Genomic DNA, 14,485 nt, shown 5'->3' with positions numbered 1-14,485 from the left:
ATCAATCACCCACTCCCTCTTTCCTTTTCATCCCTCTGTCCACCCCTCTGATGCGCCCCCATCAGCCCTCCGGCCTAAACCTCTCCACTCTCCCCTGATTCCCTCCATTGCAAAGAAGGCTTTACTAACCCTCACCCCAGACAAATACACACACAAATACACACACCAACACACATAGAGACAGACAGTCCCCATGCAGTGGCTCTGGGCCACAATACCTCAGCGGAGCCTCCCTCATCGTTTTAATCAGCTCGTTAGGCACGGTCGGTCGCCACGACACACTCCCTGACCACCACCACAGGCACATGAACACACTTGCACAGCCATGACCTAGACCTACTGCTCTCCCTGGGTGGGATGTGGAGCAGGGGCAGGGTAACACTAGGGTCACGATACAGATCCAACTGCTGCCAGGCTGCTGCTCGGATGCCAAGCATACACAAGAATCACTGATGCAGTGATGTGGAAAGACTGGGGTAGGAAAAGGAGAGAAGTGCGCTTGAATAGAGCATGGAACAACTTAAAAAATCTAATAAGTCTACTTGTTTTTTTTGTTGGTTACTATTTGCAGCCAGGGTTTGGGATCTTGCTGACGTTGAAGCCTGGGTTTGTTGTAGGAGCTTGAAAGAAACCAATTGTTTGAATCACAGAAGAAAACATTTCAAGAAAAGTATTTCAAGAAAACACTGTTTCTTATAAGTTGACAAATCTATTTTGTACAATCCACATTTTAATCTGAGATTAAAATGAAGCCGTACAGGGACTGAACCTACCAGTTGAGTCCACTGTGGTCACGACTCCAACAAGGACTCTCCAGCATCAACTTGAACCAAAAGCAACTTCCTTGTGATCTATACCTACAATTTCTATTTATTTCCTTTCTGTCTCATCCCACTTTAATTCAAACCTTTTTTAACCTTCTGGTAAGTGGTTTACTGTAGACAGTTCTGTTGATTTTAGATTAAACCTAACTTTATGCCAATTTTAGAATATACCTAACTTTATATCCATACCTTGGGCTGCTAGGAACCACAACCTCATTCCCACCTAAACTTCAGTCAGGTCCTCAGATACCTAGTGTCCATCAACCCCTTTGTTTTGAATAATTTATCAATACCAAAATTCAAAAATCATCAAAAAAAAAAATCATCAGAAGCTTTGAAGTGATTAATAACTAAGGAACGTAATTTTTTTAACAGTATTCTGTAATGTGTAGCTTAATACTGTATGCGTTAAATATAGTGTGATAGTATCCAAACTACATGCAATATATTGTAATCTGATGCTGTTAATAGTTGTAGATGTTTGCCAGTATTAAAGCTGTATTTAAAATGTAGATAATGGTAAACTTCTTAACACTTCTTATAGCAAAACTGTTTTATTTGTCACAAGAGCTGTTAGTTAAATACACACTCAAAAAATGTACTAAGCTGTACCTTTTCCTTGTCACTGAGATGGCTGTAGCCTCAAGGCTACACCTTTTGTAACTTTAATATTTATCTTTCACCTGGAAATGTTGAAAAGTGTACCTTTAAAATGGATTAAAGTTACATACTTGGAGCATAATTAATTTTTAAAGTAAAGATTTAATGGTACACTGCATGCATCTTTATAGGTTAGAAAAATGTATACATGAAAGTTACAAAAGCTTTATGCTTCATGGTACCACTTCTGCGACAAGGAAAGGTACACTTTAGGACCCTTTTTGTTCTGAGCGTGTAGTCCACCAAATTATAAGAGAGACTACAAAGAAAACAGTTGATCAATATCCAGAGTATAATGTCCAACAGGGGCAAACTGTATGCGCAGTATAGGCCAAGTATGACAAAGTCACCCCTCATCCTGACACCAACTTCAAACATTTTATTTTCCTGCACTGACTTTTCCAGATTTTCTCAGTAAATTAAGATCAGTTGACTTTTCAGAAATATGCCACAAGTTTTTTTTTTTTTTTTTTTTTTCTCCATGCTCAGCATCCTTGTCCATGGACCCTTCGGGGGGTGAGAGGGAAAGAGGGGTAGAGGGAAAGAGAGAGAGAGAGAGAGAGAGAGAGAGAGAGGGGGGTGGGGGTGGAGAAGTGAGGGAGGTGTGGTGGCAGAAGGGGCGGTGTTAGACAATACCGCCCCACAAATATATTCCATCTCCCCGTCAATCGGGACAGCGTTTCAATAGGAAGTAGTATTTTTATTCCACACGTTGCTTTTTTTTTTTTTTTTCAGAAGCGGACAGTGCACTGGTTTAAAAGCCTAGAGAGGAGCGAATGTTCAGCTGAAATGATTTTCCATTCGAGGACTGTTTACTCTGTTGGCATTTGGTGCTTGTGATCGCCATCTCGTCCAGGAGATAAGGCATTTCTGCACTTTCCCCATCATCTTATCGCCACTGCCATCTCTATTGTCTGAAGCCGGGGGGTCACGAGACGTCACGATTATTTTATTTCTATTCCACAGTCCAAGTCGATTACTCCAGGAGAAATAATCGACTCGACTAATAGACACTAATCTAGGCTAGATATACAGATCTAACAGAGATTAAAGATAGTTTTGGCGCTGTAGCAGCTGATCTGTATCTGTATCAGACTCGATGATTTGTGAGTAAACGAAGTGATGTGCAGAGAAGATGCTGCATGAAGAAAGCCAAGGAAAGACGCACGAGTAGAGGAAAGAGTTGGACTGAAGACTTCAAGGCCATCAGGACTTTTTTTTTTTTTTTTTTTTTTGGACCTGTCAGCATATTACGGTTGGTTGAACTAGAGTTATATTCAAACCTAATTCAAATCTATTTCTTGTAAATATCTATCAACATTTCAGAGAGGTTGTTTAAAATGTTCTGCAGGTTGAATAAATGAAGCAACATTAAATAATTCAGTTAGACACCTCTAGTTAGGATGGTGGGAAACCTTCTTGCAAAGGTTTTTTAACGAAAATTCTGCGCGTGCGAAACATTTACAGTTTGCACCAACATGCATTGGTTAAAATTACTGAAAATTAAAAGCATTATAGCATTCCATGTGCGGTTTGTTAGTGAGGAGATGATCGATTTATGCTGATCGAAACCCAAAGTTCCTACAGCAGATGTTAACCTTTTGAACCTCTTTATTATTCCAGTTCCGTTTTGTCCTGTCACGCAGCACGCGCCAAGTGTTATAGCGTGACAGATGGATGATTTTAATTACGGAATAAGTCTCCAAAAATTATCATATTTGCAATGATTTTGTTTAGTCCTGAACAATACATATGCATATATACCCATGCATATACATGCATTAAAACCCCAAGATCTAAAGTTCATATAATTTAGTTTATGTGGAAACTTGTTTGATTAAAAAAAGACATTAAGAGATACAAAAAAAAAAACAAAAAACGTGAAGCACGTGAAACATGCACTAGATATTAATTTCCTTAGAAATGAAGAGGTTGAAAATGTAAGATTTTTGTGTTTGTGCATTATTTCTTTCATTTCATTTGAGCTGGATGTTTATTACAGTTTTTGATATGACATTTATATTCCCATCACTACAGATTTCTGAAACAAAACAGTGACTTTCCTTTATGCAGCCTCAGGATTCAGGAAATGTAAAACCCTTAAGATCTCTTCGGTTATTCTTCAAGGGGAATCTTGAATGGTTCTGGATTGAACCCTGCAACAGATTTCCTATCAGAAAGGGAGTTTTGGGAAGCTGAGAACCTTTAATTAGGCTATGCATTTAACTCTTAAAGATTTCTTGCAGAAGAGTTATTTTTTTCTGAGCATGCACAACAGGTAGTCTAAAAAAAAAAAGAAACAACAATGTTTTATTCAAAATGGATATATCTGGGGTTTATTTTATAGTTCAAGAGCACGTGCAACAAGGTTTCTGGGGCATTTCCGTTAGTCAGACAACCCAAAAAGTTTTCCAAAAAAAAAAAAAATGTTTTATAGCTATGCAAAACACATCCAAATACTAGGATGCCATGCATGATGTCTAAGTGCATTTTTACTATGCCCTCAAATGATGTATAAGTATTAAGTCAAATCAGTCCGTTTTGAATTGTTTTAATCCATTTCTAAACATTGCAATGACATCTATTGCATGCTTCCTTTCAGGTCCTGTAAGACTTCAGAACTGCTAAACCTCCGGGTTAAAGCTCACAGCAAAAGAAAAAAGGGGGGAAAATGATGCTGAGTCCAGACCAGACGGATCCGGAGCTGCCATGGAGCCACTCGGACGCCGAAAGTGTGTTAAGTGACATGAAGGCTGGCTGCATGTCCGAGGAGCTGAACACGGACGCCGAGGGGAAAGCCAAAGCGCTCGCGCCGCAGCCGCTCACGCGCGAGGAGAAGCGACGGCGCAGGCGCGCTACGGCCAAGTACCGCTCGGCGCACGCGACTCGAGAGCGCATCCGTGTTGAGGCGTTCAACGTGGCTTTCGGGGAGCTGCGGAAGCTGCTGCCCACCCTGCCTCCTGACAAGAAGCTCTCCAAGATCGAGATCCTCAGACTGGCTATTTGTTACATCTCCTATCTGAATCACGTGCTGGACGTTTAATCAGGAGAATGGACAGCGTTTAAAAAAAATGTTAAAAAAAAAAAAGATGATTTTTTTTATATAGACTAGGTAAACTTACCTGCTCACTCGGTAACTAATCGGCAAAGTGTTAGACAGACTTTAGGGATTAGGCGAACAACTTTTTGAAGGGTTGATTTGAACGTAGAGCCGCTATAATGCCCCTTTAAACATGGTGAGTGCTCCAAGAGCCGTGCACCATTTAAATCCAGACTGCGGTCCCTGCTGGAGCCTAGCCGTCCAAACAGACATGCAAGAGCGCCGAAAGGGACTTTAAAATCACGTGAATAATCTGACAGCAGTGTAGACAAGTGGAGAGAGCAGGCTACAGACCACCAGTTGCACTGAGACTGAACAGAAACTAGACCGAAGGTCCGATTAGCCGCTTAGTAGCTCTAACACGTCGTTTTTATTTTCTAATGAGGACAAAAAAAAAAAATTAAAACAAACGAATTATGTACAAGTGCCACTTAGAACTATTCTTATTTATTTATTTATTTATTTGTTTGTTTGTTTGTTTGTTTGTTTATTTATCTATCTATCTATCTATCTATCTATCTATCTATCTATCTATCTAATAATTAATTTATTTAATTGCACTTTTCCCTATTTATCTATCTATCCATCTATCTATCTATCTATTTATTTATTTATTTATTTATTTATTTATTTATTTATTTATTTGTGTTCTATTTTTTTAACTCGTTCTTTTAAAATGTACTATAATGCTGGGTGTTTGTAATGTAGGCTATCGCGTAAATGACGTTACCATATGTGTTAGACTGTGACGTTCAAATTTTCACACACACACACACACACACACACACACACACACACATACACACAAAGAAGTTAAAAAGATATGACTGCACTTTTGGTGTTTATTTATATTTCATATATTTTGTGATGGAAAGAATTTTAGAGATTAGGCTCCTTTGAGAAAAACAAAAAAAACAAAATCAGAATTTTTTCCCTCGTCAGTCTGCGTTCTCCAGCTCTGAAGTAGTTTAATGTGAAACTCTTAAAGCTGCTATCTCAGCTATAAAGGAAAATTAGAATAAAAAACAACATGAACATGTGTTATTGTAATACATTTTCCTGCAGTAATTCCCCTTATGTTTGATGTGATAATGATAATATAATGACTTAGTGGAAGTTAAAGACTTCTGATCCGACCAAATATTACACCGCAAGTCTTTGTTCTTTGGTGTTTTATGTGTCACAGTTTGAAATTGGTTGATTTCTGTAGGCCTGTTCATAATAATAATAATAATAATAATAATAATAATAATAATAATACCATATGTTATTTTATAATGGGGAAAAACATATCTGCTATCCAAAGAATTCTTGTCTTTTCAGGGTCTTGCCCTTATTGCTTTATGCACATATTTTGTAGTAGAGTTGCTGTGACAGCTGGTTTTTATCAAAGACATTTTTTTCATATTTTACTGGTGGGGTGTTTTTTCGAAATAAAACAACAGTAAGAGAAATTGCAAAATGTCTCCTGCCTTTTCGTGTATTTTTTTTTTTTTTTTTTTAAATAAAGAAATCACCCTATGGAGTGTGTGCCATGTGTGTCAGCTGACACATTTAGCTAGAGCTCCTTGATCTGCAAAAGATGTGAGTAAAAATAGCCAAAATTTGTGGGCCATTTTATTAATTTATTTGTACTTCATTTTATTTAAGTCTCTGGAGAAATCATTTATCAGATCTGGTTAATGTCATAGCCTTTAGGCTGCTTTCATGTTTCTGTTCCAAACCTGAAATGTTCACTTCCACAAAACACCAACATGGAATGGAAATGGTCAGTCATCGAGATTTAGCTTCATAGTGTGACTTTATATTATTATTAATTTTTTTTTTTACCCTGCAAGTGTTTGCTCCTTGTCTTCCTCCCTCTTGGCTGAAAGGCCATTTCCCCAGAGAGGGGGCAGGTGTTACTCCAGACGAGCCAAGACAACCAAATTACTGGCCGTCTGGCACCTCCCGTGGGAAACACACACACACACACACACACACGCAGTGGAAGATGGAAATTTATGTGTATGAAAGAGTCCTGTATCATCCATCCTGTTAAAAGATTTCTAAATGTTTCCATGAATTAAATTTTATAAGCTATAGAAATAAAATGACATCTCAGATGCATTGCACCTACAGCAGTGTTAGGGTACCTTCTGATTGTCTTTCTTTTGTGCATATGAAAGATGATAAATATTTGATAGAGGTTATGCAACACGGATGTAAACGTGCTGATGTGATCTCGAGGGAAGCAGGCTTTAAAGTGACAGCACTTCCGTCTCTGAGTCAAGAAGTTTGGGGACATATATATATATATATATATATATATGAAGCTTCCAATAAACAAACATTTATCTTGTCAATCTTGACAGGATTTATTGGGATCATTTAAATGGGATACCACAAATATAAAGATTTGTGACAATCTCTAGAGCCTTTGGCTCGTCCTTTCAGCAGCAAAGCTTAAATTACGAAATTGGTCCAGTGGTTTCAAGGGTCCTATCTTTCTAAATACCAACTCCATTAGAAGCTACAACTCATATAAACAGTCATTTTTCCAGGTCTTCCTCACATATACAGAAATGGAAGCAGACAACTACGTATATCCTCTTGCAGGCATAGTTTCATGACTATAAATTTGTCAAGCTGTTTTGTTTTTGCTGATGGAGGTGGCACAGTAGCGCAGTGGGTACCTGGTTTCATCCTGAACTCAGGATACCGTTTGTGCAGAGTTTCACATGTTCTCTATCTTTCCTCTGGGTTCTCCGGTTTCCTCCTACTGTCCAAAGTCATGCATGCAGTCACATTGTTTAAGTTAAATTGCCCATAGCTGCAGCCCAGACCAGGATAAAACAGTTACTGAAGATTAGTGAATGGTTGGACACCGCTCTTAAACCTTTAATCCAACTTCTTAAGAGTGTAGCAGTGTTAAGGTCATGCCATTACATTGCAGACAGCACTGCTGGCTTCCTGTCTAGAAATGCCACAGTGCTGAGGCATGCTGGAGTCATTGAATCAAATAGTTGGAATGTTTTGTTCATATACAAGTGTAGTACACAAAGTTTCCAGAGAAAGAGGCATATCAGATGAAAGTCCTTATCACCCATGTAAACAAAGTGCTTCAGAACGTGTAGGAGGTGAAATCAACTGAATGACATTTATTGTTTCCAGAAAAGCAAAAAAGTCCTTCATCAGATGTGCAAGCTGAAATTGTATTAATTCCACAGGGCTCTAAAGGTCCAAGAGTGTAGATGAGCAGAGATCATTAAAGTTATATGCATAGCTGTTGAAGTGTACTGAAATAAGAAACTGGTTACAAAATGATCTTCATCTTCTCTTGGCTTCCTCAATCTCTTGACGGAGTGACAATAATCAGGTTTTGTAGAGATGGCTGATTAAACAAACAAACAAACAAACAAACAAACAAACATCATTTAGGACCTGTGATTTTGGTGGTACCATGGATAAGGATGGACTAGGACTAGGACTATTGGATAAAGATGGACTAAGATAAATCAGGTTCTAAATATTAATTAATTATTTAAGTGGTTGTGTTGACTTTTGGATGTATCTTGCATGCCACAGTACTGTAGATATTGTTTGACAATTTTATGTAGCAAGACCAAATATATGAGCAGTGATCAGGAGCCAATATTCTTTTGTAGCTTCCTTTTAATTGTGATAACACACTGACTCTCTCTCTCCCTCGCGCACACACACACACACACACACACACACACACACACACACGCACGCACACTCTCTCTGATTCACTTAGGCATGCATACACAAGGCCACCAGAGAGAATTTGAGAGTGTTTCTCTGGTAATCCAGGGCTTTACATGCTTTTAACAGGGTAGTTATGGCTATGAAACTGGGAGTTCTTAAAGGATTTAATCATCCATGTGCCACTGCATTTCTTTTTAATATTTCAGAGACACTAGAACAGCTTTAGCTGTAAACAAAGATCTACTCAATAGAGAGTCATTTTCTAGATCATCAGAATCATGTTTTGTGCTTGAATTATTACTTACAGAAGTCCAATGCAAAGCAGGAAAGTTGACTTTGCCTCTCTACCTGAGATTCCAAATGGTTTAGGGATTTTCTGTTAAAATTAATATAAACGAACATAATTATTGAGTCATGGGAGAAAGAAATACAGAATAATATGACGTTTCGGAGTTCCTGTGAGTTCTCCTGACAATCCTGTAATAGAAACTCACAGTCAGCTCCGTGTCGGGGTGTTGGGTTGGAATTGGCAGGAAATTTTTACGCATACTTCATACGTCAGCTCGGATACGTCAAATGTCATCGTGCCCCCATCTTCAGACACAAGAGAAATCTGAGTAGTTACATGGTGACAGACAGGTAATCAGAGGAGAGAAAGTGTAAGAGTATCAGAGGGTAAACAAACCAAACAGGAATCAGAGCGAGAGTCAATATAATACTATAATGAGGAAAATGGATTCAGGAGTTTAAGCTTTTTGCAAATTTGATGGGAATCAAGTGAATCATAATTTATTTATCCTCAGTGTGCAATCTGTATTATTAGACAGTTCTGAATTTGTTTGGCTAGAGACATCATCATAGCCAACAAGTACATAACAGAACATATTTTCTCTGTTTTTGTAGTTTTGAATTATAAATTTGGTTATACTGGGTGAGAATGCTGGTGTGTATATTTATTTCTCTGTGGTTTAGTTAGCGTGCTAATGTCCAATGTTTTTGACAGGCTGCAGAGCAAATTACACAGATTAGATAAAAAAATACACAGAATACTCAGATCCAGTATTAAAAATACACACAATGGAAGCGACCAGATGTGACAGTTTAGTTTTCTATGCTACATTTTAGATAGCTAGATAGAGTTAGTTGGTTAGCTTGCATCTGTTGCTGTCAGATATGTGCAGAGCTGTTATCGATGCATATAGACTTGAGTCTACAGAGCAGTGGAGCAGGCTTTTATCTTTTATGTAGTATTCAGTGATCAAACTGTCATTAATCTCATTAATGTACAATAAATGTACAATAAAGAAAACATAAGCAGATAATTATATCCTCAGACTCACAAATACTTGGGTTAGTACTTGTGTCCCAGACTGTATACCTCTGTGCTAGACAGTATGTCAGTACACCATTGGTGTCTTTACTATTTAGTGTGCATTAAACTGTTTGTGATTCAGAACTGAATTCTCTCTGAATTTCTATTGACTTGGCAGTGGAGAAGAACTCAGCAATAGCATTTATCAGATCAGGCTGCCATTTCAAACTCTTACATCCTGTAGCTTTAATTATTAAAAGCATTTAATCATCTCCTTTAACTTTTTAGGTAAAGATGAGGAAACCTATCTGTAATTCTTCCTTTGTAAGCCATCTTACAAGAGATGAATGGCTTAAAAGATCTGCCATGTCCAAGGTCTAGCCCCAAACAACAACATTTTGTCATTGCTCAGTTTTTGGATTTTGCGTTTTCTTAATTTTTTATGGCATTTATGCATTAATTTTGGATGCATAAAATCCAGTAATAAGGAATAATAGACTGTATAATTAAAATAAAGTGTGTATACAGCATGAATAATGATTAAGCAATGACTACGGTGATATATAACTTCTCATCTGCAGCTGATTGCAGTAATCAATCAGCGCTCAAACATGTTTCTGCTTTTAACTGTTAATGTTTTCCTCCTCTGCTACCTCATTTGGCCATGTATGGTTAGCCATACATCTATTCCTTCCATTCCTTCTCATCTTCTGTGTGTATTCCAACCCAAAGCTCCTGCCAGCTGTAGCCCTGCTGTGGGCAGTAGCAATCTGCCAGTGTGGCCAACGCGAGTGTGTATCTGTGTGTGAGAAAGAGCCATATTGCACCTCTTTTCACCATGGATTATGTAATGGCAAAGGCCTACAAGTGACCATATGTCAGAAAGTGTACAGACGGACCCACAACCATAATCACCATTGTCTCTTTTTTGGGAGCCGCGCACTCTCTGTTCATTCAGGTGGACTTGTGCAAAAACCTGAAATGGGCCAACAGACACATTTCCCCTTTGTTCCTATGGGGAGCGTCTTGTCTTCTGGCTAGAGGAGAAAACATGACAACAAGCAGCCATATGTCCACAGGTCTGGAAAAAGCATCTCGATGCAAGGGGGGGGGGGGGGGGGTGAGGTGTAGTTCTCCTGTCTGTGCACCTTCATTATAAGTGTGCTCAGTCTTCAATGCCTCTGAACACACCCCCCCCCCCCCCCCCCCCATTCCTTTTCCTTTTCTCTTGCTCTTCATAGCCATCAGAGGTGTGTTGCTGTTGTATAGTGTGAGTTCGTACGTGTGTGCGGTGTGTGCCATACGAGCAGCAAGACACAAAGGCAGATCCATGTGTTGAAATGTGGCCCCCGGGATGGACCACATTATGCCTGCCTACTTCACCAGCAGGGACCCAGGCTGGAGCTGGCTCACAGCCCTTTGTCTCCAAACAGATGGAAATAGATTGAGAGGGGTGAGAGGAAGACAGACAGAGAGAGAGGAGAGAGAGAAGAAAGGGAATGTAGAGGGGGAAAAAAAGAAAGTCAGTCTGTTCTCATTAACTCGCATATTGAGAGAGGCCGGATAGACTCGGCCTTATTCAGGCTCACGCTCAGACCATCTGTACACACTGGACCCATGCATGTATTAACGCTCACACACCAAATACACGCCACGTTAACAATTCAGCGTGGAGTTTTAATTTACTCTCGCCATTTTTTAAATCTCGTGTTCACTCCACGGGCTATCAATCCATTATACCTTTTATTTCTGCTAAGCAAGTGGAAAAATAAATGCACCTTGAATGGAGACACTACATACTGCATACAAATTACATACACAGGAAGAATTGGTCCACAGGGGAGAATTAAAGGAGATAAAACATCTGAATTTCCAGTGTTTTGAAAAAGACACTATGTCCATACTCTCAGAAAAACGGTGATGAACTGTATCATTCCTTTTTATGTAAAAAGTAGTGTTTGTAGTTTACCTTTAAAGCTTTACTCTAAAAATAATTCTGGTCCATTTATGTACTGTAAATCATTTTTAAAGCTACGCTATATGCATGTTTTCTAGGATTAAAGGTACAAATGGTGAACACTTGAGGATAGCACAAAAAAAGGTCCACATGTTTGCCACTTTTGAGAGTGCATGGACATAATGAAGCAAACTTGGGCTCAATTTTTATAGAATGTCAAAATAAAGTTTTGATGGTTAAAGTAAAGCACACTACTCCACAGGACACCCAGCCTTGCAGTTATTTAAGGTGTTAGTGCAGCAATAAATAAAGTAAACAACACTGTATGTGTGATTTATCTGCATGAAAGCAATTCTGCAACTCGTTAGGAGACATTTATTTACGACACAGAAACGGAGTGGAGTCTTAAAAAAGCCGTGACCCAGTAATCGGTGCATATGTGTGGCCTCTAATTTCTTCCCACTGCCTCTTAATTGTGCGTGGCCTTTTGTAAACCTGCGATCCCTGAACTCATAAGACTCGTGTCCTCAGGCAGGGGGAGTCATTCATCTACCGCGCGCGCTGATGAATGCCGTGACGTCAGAGGCGCCGCGTGCGCGCTGAATAGCGGCCATCTGCGCGCGGACAGCGCTCGACTCGCAGACGCGCGTGACGTGAACCTGTGGCCTTCAGTGCGCGCGCGCGCGCGCCCTTTTCTTTTTGTTTATTTGTTTTCCGCACGTGACATTCACGGTCTCGCGGTAATCGATCAGGGCGCGTGGTGAAGTTAAGATCTTCCTAACGTGTAGAAAGTGAGAGAGAGAGAGAGAGAGAGAGAGAGAGATTGCAGGCCTAAGTTCCACGCTATAATGCCTAAATCCCATACTGCTACATTCTCATTGTTGGGTGGAATCATGTTTATGTACACTATATGGCCAAAAGTTTGTGGACACCTGACCATCATACCTATATGTGCTTGCTGAACATCCCGTTCCAGAGTTAGTCCCCCACCGCTGTTATAATAAGCTCCACTCTTCTGGGAAGGCTTTCCACTAGATTTTGGAGCGCGGCTGTGGGGATTTACACATTCAGCCATAAAAGCGTTAGTGATGTTGGGTGAGGAGGTCTGGGGTGCAGATGGTGTTCCTGTTCTTCTCAAAGGAGTTTAATGGGGTTGAGGTCAGGGTTTTGTGTAGGCCACGCGAGTTCTTCCACTCCGACCTTGGCACACCATGGCTTCATGGAGAATGGAGTCTTCGCTTTGTGCACAGGGGCATTGTCATGCTGGAACAGGTTTGGGCCTTTTGGTTCCAGTGAAGAGAAACTGTAAAGCTACATCATACAGAGACTTTCTGTACAACTGTGTGCTTCCAACTTTGTGCCAACAGTTTGAGGAAGAAGCACATATGGGTGTGATGGTCGAGTGTCCACAAACCTTTGTCCATATAGTGGATCTTTCAAAAGGGGAGGTTCACAAGGTGTACTTTATTTATTTAGCTTTTCGATTAAGCTTTGAAAAAGGTGTATTAGTAGTCTTTAAGGATTAATTATGTACCTTTATTGGGGTGGCATAGCAGGTACCGGTGCAGCCTCACAGCTCGATGGTCCCTGGTTAAATCCTGAGCTCAGGTTGCTGGTTTAAAGTTGTACACATGCACTGGTTTAAAAGTTGAAAGTTTTTACTGTGAAAGATTTGTATGTTCTCCCCATGTTTGTCTGGGTTTCCTCCAGGTTCTCTGTTTTTCTCCCACCTTCCAAATACATGCCAGTAGTTGGACTGGCTACGCTAAGCTGCCTCGATGTGAGTGAGTGTGTGAATGTGTGTGCATGGTGTGTTCACGCTTCATGCCCAGTGTTCCTATGATAGGCTCCAAATCCACAGTGATCCTGACTAGCATAATGTAGTGGCTGAAGATTTATGAATGAATGAATGAAGGTGCACTATATTAATGTTTCCAAGTGAAAGATAAATATTAAAGGTACAAAAAATGACCGTGCATGATACCTAGAAAGTACCGCCCCAGCAACAAGGAAAAGTACCTTTATTACAATATTCATGCCAAAATGAATACAACCATACAATGTGTTATGAAATTAATTTAACTGTATTATGATAAAATAGCATGACATTAAAACAGCATCGACTACCACCATGCTAAATACTATATTGAGAAAGTACACTAGCTGCGGTATGACAAAGCCTCATACTAAATACACCATGCCACTAGTACTAATACACCTACTTCTACGAGTCTTTGCCTTTCTTGAGGTTTATTCTGTTTATTTCTTGCTCTAAAATGACAATGCGAACATTGTTATTTCTAAAGCCGTGTGATCAGAATCACATGACACATAATAAATATAATGTTCCCTAGTCTAAGAGCAAGTTATTAACCACATATGGTTTTGCTAAATTTATATAACTATAAATCTGTCAGAAATAATACATGGCTCCTGATTGCAAGTAAATTGCATGCATTTCATAATCATGCATAAAAAAATAAGTATGAAACTGCCAAAAAAATGTGTGTGTTTTATATCTGATATATTGTTAAAATATTATTAGAATATTGCTAGGTATTGGACTGTTGTTTTGCTACAAGCAGGTCCTTCGTCCTCATCACAAAGATTTTAGATAAGGTTGAGATTTAGGGACAGTGCAGGCCACTGAAGCAAGGCAAACTTGCTGAAATGTTCCTGGACGCATTCAGTAATGATACATGCCTTGTGTCTTGGTGCATTATCATGCTGAAACACATGACTATCCAGGTGTGGATAAACTGGAGCCATGGAGAAGTAAACTTGGCCAGCATTATGCTATTCAAATAATCTCCAGTGGATATCAACAACTGTAAAGAAACAAAATTACATTGTAAATTTACTCTAGCTTACTGGCTGCAGAGTTGCTATGAATTTAGTGTAATTCATATTTACAGCATTCA

General features: G+C 39.4%; 1 protein-coding gene across 1 annotated transcript; it reads left to right on the top strand.

Moving 5' to 3' along the window:
- Window positions 1-2,153: 2,153 nt before the first annotated feature.
- On the top strand, window positions 2,154-6,051 carry LOC113537606 (helix-loop-helix protein 2). Its single transcript, XM_034300276.2, has 2 exons — window positions 2,154-2,739; window positions 4,087-6,051. Exon 2 carries the CDS (start codon window positions 4,156-4,158, stop codon window positions 4,525-4,527), a length of 372 nt encoding a protein of 123 aa, XP_034156167.1. The 5' UTR covers window positions 2,154-2,739; window positions 4,087-4,155; the 3' UTR covers window positions 4,528-6,051.
- The last annotated feature ends 8,434 nt before the right edge of the window (window positions 6,052-14,485 follow it).

The sequence above is a fragment of the Pangasianodon hypophthalmus genome, chromosome 26 (genome assembly GCF_027358585.1).
Source record: "Pangasianodon hypophthalmus isolate fPanHyp1 chromosome 26, fPanHyp1.pri, whole genome shotgun sequence".
Taxonomy (NCBI): domain Eukaryota; kingdom Metazoa; phylum Chordata; class Actinopteri; order Siluriformes; family Pangasiidae; genus Pangasianodon; species Pangasianodon hypophthalmus.
The sequence above is the reverse complement of the archived record's forward strand: the minus strand, read 5'-3'. Positions and strand labels throughout refer to the sequence as shown.